The 10,698-nt window shown below is 51.0% G+C and overlaps 1 protein-coding gene across 1 annotated transcript; it reads left to right on the top strand.

Moving 5' to 3' along the window:
* The first annotated feature begins 7,072 nt into the window (after window positions 1–7,072).
* Window positions 7,073–8,008, top strand: LOC139228540 (5-hydroxytryptamine receptor 4). The gene has a single exon (XM_070859635.1). It carries the CDS (start codon window positions 7,073–7,075, stop codon window positions 8,006–8,008), a length of 936 nt encoding a protein of 311 aa, XP_070715736.1.
* Window positions 8,009–10,698: the final 2,690 nt, after the last annotated feature.

Here is a 10,698-nt window from a genome sequence, read left to right as displayed (position 1 = left end):
TCTCTCCCCACCGTGTCTCTCCCCCCCGTGTCTCTCCCCCCGTGTCTCTCCCCCTCCCGTGTCTCTCTCCCGTGTGTCTCTCCCCCGTGTCCCTTTCTATTTTCTGCCCCCTTATCTCTCTCCGCCCCCGTGTCTCTCTCTCCCCCCCCGTGTCTCTCTCTACCCACCCCCGCTGTGTTTCTCTCTACCCACTCCCCCGTATCTCTCTCTACCCACCCCTTCATGTCTCTCTCTACCCACCCCCCCCGTGTCTCTCTCTACCCACTCCCCCGTGTCTCTCTCTACCCACCCCCCCCGTGTCTCTCTCTACCCACCCCCCGTGTCTCTCTCTCCCCCCCGTGTCTCTCTCTACCCAACCCCCCTGTGTCTCTCTCTACCCACCCCTCCATGTCTCTCTCTACCCACCCCCCGTGTCTCTCTCTACCCACCCCCCCGTGTCTCTCTCTACCCCCCGTGTCTCTCTCTACCCAACCCCCCTGTGTCTCTCTCTACCCACCCCTCCATGTCTCTCTCTACCCACCCCTCCATGTCTCTCTCTACCCACCCCCCCGTGTCTCTCTCTACCCACCCCCCCGTGTCTCTCTCTACCCACCCCTCCATGTCTCTCTCTACCCACCCCTCCATGTCTCTCTCTACCCACCCCTCCATGTCTCTCTCTACCCACCCCCCCGTGTCTCTCTCTACCCACCCCCCCGTGTCTCTCTCTACCCACCCCCCCGTGTCTCTCTCTCCCCCCCGTGTTTCTCTCTACCCACCCCCCCCGTGTCTCTCTACTCACCCCTCCATGTCTCTCTCTACCCACCCCCCCGTGTATCTCTCTACCCACCCCCCCGTGTCTCTCTCTCCCCCCCGTGTCTCTCTCTACCCACCCCCCCTGTGTCTCTCTCTACCCACCCCTCCATGTCTCTCTCTACCCACTCCCCCGTGTCTCTCTCTACCCACCCCTCCATGTCTCTCTCTACCCACCCCCCCGTGTATCTCTCTACCCACCCCCCCGTGTCTCTCTCTCCCCCCCCCGTGTCTCTCTCTACCCACCCCTCCATGTCTCTCTCTACCCACCCCCCCGTGTCTCTCTCTACCCACCCGTCCATGTCTCTCTCTACCCACCCCCCCGTGTCTCTCTCTACCCACCCCTCCATGTCTCTCTCTACCCACCCCCCCCCGTGTCTCTCTACCCACCCCTCCATGTCTCTCTCTACCCACCCCCCCGTGTCTCTCTACCCACCCCTCCATGTCTCTCTCTACCCAACCCCCCGTGTCTCTCTACCCACCCCTCCGTGTATCTCTCTACCCACCCCCCCATGTCTCTCTCTACCCACCCCTCCATGTCTCTCTCTACCCACCCCTCCGTGTATCTCTCTACCCACCCCCCCATGTCTCTCTCTCTACCCAACCCCCCGTGTCTCTCTCTCTCTTTTCGTGTCTCTCTTCCCGTGTCTCTCTCTCTCTTCCCATGTCTCTCTCTCTCTTCTCATGTCTCTCTCTCTCTCCCCGTGTCTCTCTCTCCCTCCCCATGTCTCTCTCTCTCGCCGTCTCTCTCGCTCTCCCCGTGTCTCTCTCCTCATGTCTCTCTCCCCCCCATATCTCTCTCTCCCCCCCCGTATCGCTCTCCCCCTCCATGTCTCTCTCCCCCCCCCCCGTGTCCCTCTCTACCCACCCCCCATGTCTCTCTCTTCCCGTGTCTCTCTCTTCCCGCGTCTCTCTCTCCCTCCCCGTGTCTCTCTCTCTCGCCGTCTCTCTCTCTCTTCCCGTGTCTCTCTCTCCTCCCCCGTGTCTCTCTCTCCTCCCCCGTGTCTCTCTCTCCTCCCCCGTGTCTCTCTCTCTCTCCCCGTGTCTCTCTCTCCTCCCCCGTGTCTCTCTCTCCTCCCCCGTGTCTCTCTCTCCCCGTGTCTCTCTCTCCTCCCCTGTGTCTCTCTCTCCCCGTGCTCTCTCTCTCCTCCCCCGTGTCTCTCTCTCTCCCCGTGTCTCTCTCTCTCCTCCCCCGTGTCTCTTTCTCCCTGTGTCTCTCTCTCTCCTCCCCAGTGTCTCTCTCTCTCTCCCCGTGTCTCTCTCTCTCTCCTCCCCGTGTCTCTCTCTCTCTCCCCGTGTCTCTCTCTCTCCTCCCCCATGTCTCTCTCTCCTCCCCCGTGTCTCTCTCTCCTCCCCCGTGTCTCTCTCTCACCTCCCCCGTGTCTCTCTCTCTCTCCCCGTGTCTCTCTCTCTCTCCTCCCCCGTGTCTCTCTCTCCTCCTCTGTGTCTCTCTCTCCTCCCCCATGTCTCTTTCTCCCCATGTCTCTCTCTCTCCTCCCCCGTGTCTCTCTCTCTCCCCCCGTGTCTCTCTCTCTCTCTCCCCATGTCTCTCTCTCCTCCCCCGTGTCTCTCTCTCGCTCTCCCCGTGTCTCTCTCTCTCCTCCCCCGTGTCTCTTTCTCCCTGTGTCTCTCTCTCTCCTCCCCAGTGTCTCTCTCTCTCTCCCCGTGTCTCTCTCTCTCCTCCCCCGTGTCTCTCTCTCTCTCCCCGTGTCTCTCTCTCTCCTCCCCCATGTCTCTCTCTCCTCCCCCGTGTCTCTCTCTCCCCGTGTCTCTCTCTCACCTCCCCCGTGTCTCTCTCTCTCTCCCCGTGTCTCTCTCTCTCTCCTCCCCCGTGTCTCTCTCTCCTCCTCTGTGTCTCTCTCTCCTCCCCCATGTCTCTTTCTCCCCATGTCTCTCTCTCTCCTCCCCCGTGTCTCTCTCTCTCCCCCCGTGTCTCTCTCTCTCTCTCCCCATGTCTCTCTCTCCTCCCCCGTGTCTCTCTCTCCTCCCCCATGTCTCTCTCTCCCCGTGTCTCTCTCTCTCTCCCCGTGTCTCTCTCTCGCTCTCCCCGTGTCTCTCTCTCTCTCTCCCCGTGTCTCTCTCTCCTCCCCCGTGTCTCTCTCTCCTCCCCCGTGTCTCTCTCTCCTCCCCCGTGTCTCTCTCTCTCCACCCGTGTCTCTCTCCCCGTCTCGGTCTCCCCCGTTTCTTTCTCTCCCCCCCTCCCCGTGTCTCTCTCCCCCACCCCCCTGCCACAGTGTCTTTCCCCCTCTCCCCACCGCCCGCAGTCTCGCTCCCTGCTGCCCACAGGTTCTCTCCCCGCCTCTCCTCTCCGCCTCTCCCCCTTCCCCACCGCCCGCAGTCTCTCTCCCCACCGCCCGCAGTCTCTCTCCCCACCGCCCGCAGTCTCTCTCCCCACCGCCCGCAGTCTCTCTCCCTGCCACCCGCAGTCTCTCTCCCCACCTCCCCTCCCCGCCGCTCGCTGTTTCTCTCCCCGCCACCCCTCTTGGCCACCCGCAGGCTCTGAGGAACAATGTGGTCTATTACGGGGCTCCACTTTGGTTCCGGTTTCGGGTGGGCGGCCTTGGGGCGGAGTCCAGAGGACGCAGGCGCAGAAGGACAGAAAAAGGACAGTACAAATAGTTACTCTGATAAATATTGTCCAGGACACCGGGGATAACTCCCCTGCCCTTCTTCGAAATAGTGCCATGGGATCTTTTACATCCACCTTAGAGATTAGAGAGCTTGGTTTAATGTCTCATCCGAAAGACAGCACCTCTGACAGTGCAGCACTCCCTCAGCACTGCACTGGAGTGTTAGCCTGCACTTATGTGCTCAAGTTCCTGAACTTGAACCCACAACCTTCTGACTCAGAGGCGAGGTTGCTATTAGTTGAACCAAAGCTGAAAGAGAAGACAAGATCACAGATTGTAGGAGGAAGGTATAGAGATTTATTTTTTAAGGTTCTGGAAAACAAGGAAATAGAATAAGATGTTTTGCTCCATTGAAGATGCTATATAAATGCAAGTTGTTGTTGCAATGATATGGCGTCTTGGTTTCAACTCGGTGTGGATGTAGGGAGGAGAGGAACAAGAGAAGAAGGTTTAAAGGACCACTGGTCACAGTAATGTCGATAAAACAGAGCGAATAAGACAAAGTACAACTCACAGTAGTTCATAGAATCATAGAGCACAGAAGGAGACTATAAGGCCCATCAGAAATGAGCATTCGACTACATATCCCCAGCAAAACTAAAAACGCCTATTTCCATCTCTGTAACATTGCCCACTTCCGCCCCTGCCTCAGCTCATCCATTGCTGAAGCCCTCATCCATGCCTTTGTTACCTCTAGACTTGACTATTCTAATGCATTCCTGGCTGGCCTCCCACATTCTACCCTTTGTAAACTAGAGGTGATCCAAAACTCGGCTGCCCGTGTCTTAACTCACACCACGTCCCGCTCACCCATCACCGCTGTGCTCACCTACATTGACCTACATTGGCTTCAGTTAAGCAATGCCTAAATTTCAAAATTCTCATCCTTATTTTCAAATCCCTCCATGGCCTCGCCCCTCCCTATCTTGGTAATCTCCTCCAGCCTCACAACCCCCCGAGATGTCTGCACTCCTCTAATTCTGCCCTTCTTAGTACCTTGATTATAATCGTTCAACCATCAGTTGCCGTGCCTTCTGTTGTCTAGACCCTAAGCTCTGGAACTCCCTGCCTAAACCTCTCCGCCTCTCTGCCTCTCTTTCCTCCTTCAAGATGTTCCTTAAAACATACCTCTTTGACCAAGCTTTTGGTCACCTGCACTAACTTCTACTTATGCGACTCGGTGTCAAATTTTTATTGCATAATACTCCTGTGGAGCACCTTGAGACGTTTCACTACGTTGAAGGCGCTATATAAATACAAGTTGTTGTTGTGCCTGTGCCAGCTCTTAGAAATAGTTATCCAATTTGTTCCACTTCCCTGCTCTTTCCCCATAGCTCTGCAACATTTTCCTTTTCAAGTATTTATCCAATTCTCTTTTGAAAGTTATTATTGAATCTGCTTCCACTTCCTTTCAGGCAGTGTGTTCCAGATCATTACAACTCACTGAATAAAATAAATATTCCTCATCTCCCCTCTGGTTCTTGTGACAATTATCTCAAATCTGTGTCTGGTTACTGACCCTCCTGCTAGTTTCTCAAAAAGTTATTAACCTATTCCCTTCCAAAAATCAGCATGGTGGAGTGGGTGGTGGAGGAGGGGAGGAATCACATCCAAGTATGATCCTAACCTCACCCAACGCCCACACACATCCTCAACAAGGACAGTAACTTGGGAACTACAATTGGCTTCAGTGGCCCTGGACTCCTGAAGTCAAAGACCAGTCAGGGTTTTCACTCCTGGCCATTGTCCATCGATCCCTGTTAGAAAATGCAAATGGATTTCGGAATAGGGCTCAGCTGTAACAACCCCACCATCAAACTGACTACACTCACTAGCAAAATAGTTATATTAGTGGACTAGTAATCCAGAGATCTGGATTAATAATCCACAGTACTTATGAGGAATGGTTGCATAGATTGGGCCTCTACTCATTGGAATTCAGATGAATGAGAGGTGATCTTATCGAAACGTATAAGATTATGAGGGGGCTTGACAAGGTGGATGCAGAGAGGATGTTTCCACTGATGGGGGAGACTAGAACTAGAGGGCATTATCTTAGAATAAGGGGCCGCCCATTTAAACATAGAAACATAGAAACATAGAAAATAGGTGCAGGAGTAGGCCATTCAGCCCTTCAAGCCTGCACCGCCATTCAATAAGATCATGGCTGATCATTCACCTCAGTACCCCTTTCCTGCTTTCTCTCCATACCCCTTGACCCCTTTAGCCGTAAGGGCCATATCCAACTCCCTCTTGAATATATCTAAAAAACTGGCATCAACAATTCTCTGCGGATGAGAATTCCACAGGTTAACAACTCTCTGAGTGAAGAAGTTTCTCCTCGGTCCTAAATGGCTTACCCCTTATCCTTAGACTGTGACCCCTGGTTCTGGACTCCCCCAACATCGGGAACATTCTTCTTGCATCTAACCTGCCCAGTCCCGTCAGAATTTTAAATGTTTCTATGAGGTCCCCTCTCATTCTTCTAAACTCCAGTGAATATAAGCCTGATCGATCCAGTCTCTCCTCATATGTCAGTCCTGCCATCCCGGGAATCAGTCTGGTGAATCTTCACTGCACACCTCAATAGCAAGAACGTCCTTCCTCAGATTAGGAGACCAAAACTGAACACAGTATTCCAGGTGAGGCCTCACCAAGGCCCTGTACAACTACAGCAAGACCTCTCTGCTCCTATACTCAAATCCCCTAACTATGAAGGCCAATATGCCATTTGCCTTCTTCACCACCTGCTGCACCTCAATGACTGATGTACCATGATGTAAAACTGAGATGAGGAGGAATATCTTCTCTCAGAGGGTTGTAAATCTGTGGAATTTACTGCCTCAGAGAGCTGTGGAAGCTGGGACATTGAATAAATTTAAGACAGAGAGAGACAGTTTCTTAACCGGTAAGGGAATAAGGGGTTATGGAGAGCGGACGGGGAAGTGGCCCTAATCCATGATCGGATCAGCCATGATCGTATTAAATGGCGGAGCAGGCTCGAGAGACCCTATGGCCTACTCCTGCTCCTATTTCATATGTTATTATGACATAATTTTAAATCTCACCTTGGCAGTTTGAGAATTTGAATTGAGTTTTAAAAAAATCTGGAAATTAAAATCTGGCATCAGTATAAGTGAGCATGAAGCTGTTGGATTGTGGTAAAAGACCAACTGTTTCATGAATGCGTTGTAGGGAAGGAACCTACCATCCTGACCTGGTCTGGTCTATATGTGAGTCCACTGGTTGAGTCTGAACTGCCCTCTGAAGCCATTCAGTTGGATCAAACTGCTAACGTTTTAAAATGAAGGCCCACCACCATCTTCTTCAGGCAATAAATGCTGGTCTTGCCAGTGATACCCACATCCTGAGAATCAACAAATAGCCAATGAAGAATATCATTCCGACGAGATACCAGAGGGCCAGCTATAAAGGTTGTGTGTGACAGCAAATGTAGTCCAGATGCCTTTTCTGATTATATCTCCACTTTCCCCTAGGTAGAAGTATCCCAAAACATGGAGAATGCCTCGAGTTCATTAAATGCCACCGGCTCACCGGGTTGGAGAACAGCTGATCAATGCTTGTCGAGCACAGAGACGCCTGCTGTCAGGATAGGCCTTTACATCTTCATTATGGTGATTGTGACAGTCACAATGGTTGGCAATTTCCTAGTGGTGCTTGCTGTTGTCTACTTCAAGCAGCTGCGGACTCCAACCAATGCGTTTGTGTTATCGCTATCCATCGCCGACTTCCTCGTCGGGATTGTGGTGATGCCCTATAGTATGATCAGGACCATTGAAGGATGTTGGCACTTTGGATCCATCTTCTGTCAAATCCATTCAAGCCTGGACGTGATGCTCTGCACCGCCTCCATACTTCACCTGAGTTGCATTGCGCTTGACCGCTACTATGCCGTCTGCGACCCTCTTGTGTACCATTACATGATGTCCCCCGGCAGGGTGGCCTCTCTGCTCCTCGTCTGCTGGCTGGTCCCCGCAACGATATCATTCGTCCCGATAATGCTACAGCTGCACAGATGGGGTGTGGATCCGCACTTGCTGGCCAATGGCAGATGTGCACTCGTGGTCAACCAAGCCTACGCTGTCTGTGCGTCGCTCATCGCCTTTTATCTGCCCGTGTTCATGATGCTGGCGGCATACTGGAAGGTTTACAGGGCAGCTAGAAAACAGGCAATTCAGATTAACGCAGTGGAGAACCATATCCAGGGAGGTGGCTCAGGTTTAGTAACGGCTCATGCACACAAACAATCCCCGAGACGGGAAAGGAAGGCTGCTAAAACCCTGGGGATAATTATCGGCACTTTTCTTGCCTTCTGGTTGCCCTTCTTCACAGCGAATATCATTAACCCTTTCGTGGGTCACAAGGTAGACAGAGTGACATGGGAGGTCTTGGTCTGGCTCGGCTACAGTAATTCTTCCATGAATCCATTCCTCTACGGATTTTTCAACAGGTCATTCAGGCGAGCTTTCCTCAACATCATCGGCTGTAAGATCTGCGTTCCCCGATCTCTGCAGAACTTTGAGTTGTCCGACAGCAAGCGGCACGCTGAACAGGGGTTGGTGCACTGAGGGTGTGGGTGTTAGAGATAGTGAGGACGTATGCACTGCACCAGCTTGAGTTGTATGGTGCTAGTGGTGAATGCATTACAGCATCTATGTCACATTCCACTGTCTGCCACTGTACCATTCATTTTGTTTCTTTTAAAAGGATTAACATCTTCCTCAATAAGAACATAAGAACATAAGAATTAGGAATAGGAGTAGGCCAGCTAGCCCCTCGAACCAGCTCCGCCATTCAAAAAGATCATGGCTGATCTGGCCGTGGTCTCAGCTTCACTTGGAAATAGCAGATGCATTGACAGTCATTTTCCAACATTCCATAGACTCTGGATCAGTTCCTATCGAGTGGAGGGTAGCCAATGTAACTCCACTTTTTAAAAAAGGCTGGAGAGAGAAAACAGGGAATTATAGACCGGTCAGCCTGACATCGGTAGTGGGTAAAATGATGGAATCAATTATTAAGGATGTCATAGCAGTGCATTTGGAAAGAGGTGACATGATAGGTCCAAGTCAGCATGGATTTGTGAAAGGGAAATCATGCTTGACAAATCTTCTGGAATTTTTTGAGGATGTTTCCAGTAAAGTGGACAAAGGAGAACCAGTTGATGTGGTGTATTTGGACTTTTAGAAGGCTTTCAACAAGGTCCCACACAAGAGATTAATGTGCAAAGTTAAAGCACATGGGATTGGGGGTAGTGTTCTGATGTGAGAACTGGTTGGCAGACAGGAAGCAAAGAGTAGGAGTAAATGGGTACTTTTCAGAATGGCAGGCAGTGACTAGTGGGGTACCGCAAGGTTCTGTGCTGGGGCCCCAGCTGTTTACACTGTACATTAATGATTTAGATGAGGGGATTAAATGTAGTATCTCCAAATTTGCGGATGACACTAAGTTGGGTGGCAGTGTGAGCTGCGAGGAGGATGCTATGAGGCTGCAGAGTGACTTGGATAGGTTAGGTGAGTGGGCAAATGCATGGCAGATGAAGTATAATGTGGATAAATGTGAGGTTATCCACTTTGGTGGTAAAAACAGAGAGACAGTCGATTATCTGAATGGTGACAGATTAGGAAAAGGGGAGGTGCAACGAGACCTGGGTGTCATGGTACATCAATCATTGAAGGTTGGCATGCAGGTACAGCAGGCGGTTAGGAAAGCAAATGGCATGTTGGCTTTCATAGCGAGGGGATTTGAGTACAGGGGCAGGGAGGTGTTGCTACAGTTGTACAGGGCCTTGGTGAGGCCACACCTAGAGTATTGTGTACAGTTTTGGTCTCCTAACTTGAGGAAGGACATTCTTGCTATTGAGGGAGTGCAGCAAAGGTTCACCAGACTGATTCCCGGGATGGCGGGACTGACCTATCAAGAAAGACTGGATCAACTGGGCTTGTATTCACTGGAGTTCAGATGAATGAGAGGGGACCTCATAGAAACTTTTAAAATTCTGATGGGTTCAGACAGGTTAGATGCAGGAAGAATGTTCCCAATGTTGGGGAAGTCCAGAACCAGGGGTCACAGTCGAAGGATAAGGGGTAAGCCATTTAGGAACGAGATGAGGAGAAACTTCTTCACCAGAGAGTGGTGAACCTGTGGAATTCTCTACCACAGAAAGTTGTTGAGGCCAATTCACTAAATATATTCAAAAAGGAGTTAGATGAAGTCCTTACTACGAGGGGGATCAAGGGGTATGGCGAGAAAGCAGGAATGGGGTACTGAAGTTGCATGTTCAGCCATGAACTCATTGAATGGCGGTGCAGGCTCGAATGGCCGAATGGCCTACTCCTGCACCTATTTTCTATGTTTCTATGTTTTTATGTTTCTACTTACCCGCCTGCTCCCCATAACCCTTAATTCCCTTATTGGTTAAAAATCTATCTATCTGTGACTTGAATACATTCAATGAGCTAGCCTCAACTGCTTCCTTGGGCAAAGAATTCCACAGATTCACAACCCTCTGGGAGAAGAAATTCCTTCTCAACTCAGTTTTAAATTGGCTCCCCCATATTTTGAGGTTGTGCCCCCTCGTTCTAGTCTCCCCAACCAGTGGAAACAACCTCTCTGCCTCTATCTTGTCTATCCCTTTCATTATTTTAAATGTTTCTATGAGATCACCCCTCATCCTTCTGAACTCCAACGAGTAAAGACCCAATCTACTCAATCTATCATCATAAGGTAACCCCCTCATCTCCGGAATCAGCCTAGTGAATCATCTCTGTACCCCCTCCAAGGCTAGTATATCCTTCCTTAAGTAAGGTGACCAAAACTGCACGCAGTACTCCAGGTGCGGCCTCACCAATACCCTGTACTCCATCCCTCTCGCAATGAAGGCCAACATTCCATTCACCTTCCTGATTATCTGCTGCACCTACAAACTAACTTTATGGGATTCATGCACAAGGACCCCCAGGTCCCTCTGCACCGCAGCATGTCGTAATTTCTCCCCATTCAAATAATATTCCCTTTTACTGTTTTTTTTCCCAAGGTGGATGACCTCACATTTTCCGACATTGTATTCCATCTGCCAAACCTTAGCCCATTCACTTAACCTATCTAAATCTCTTTGCAGCCTCTCTGTGTGCTCTACACAACCCGCTTTCCCACTAATCTTTGTGTCATCTGCAAATTTTGTTGCACTACATTCTGTCCCCTCTTCCAGGTCATCTATGTATATTGTAAACAGTTGTGGTCCCAGCAGCCATCCCTG

This window comes from Pristiophorus japonicus, chromosome 2 (assembly GCF_044704955.1).
Source record: "Pristiophorus japonicus isolate sPriJap1 chromosome 2, sPriJap1.hap1, whole genome shotgun sequence".
In the NCBI taxonomy this organism is placed as follows: domain Eukaryota; kingdom Metazoa; phylum Chordata; class Chondrichthyes; family Pristiophoridae; genus Pristiophorus; species Pristiophorus japonicus.
The sequence above is the reverse complement of the archived record's forward strand: the minus strand, read 5'-3'. Positions and strand labels throughout refer to the sequence as shown.

Coding starts and splice junctions, on each gene's coding strand:
- LOC139228540 (XM_070859635.1), top strand. CDS start 7,073: ATGGTTGGCAATTTCCTAGTGGTGCTTGCTGTTGTCTACTTCAAGCAG.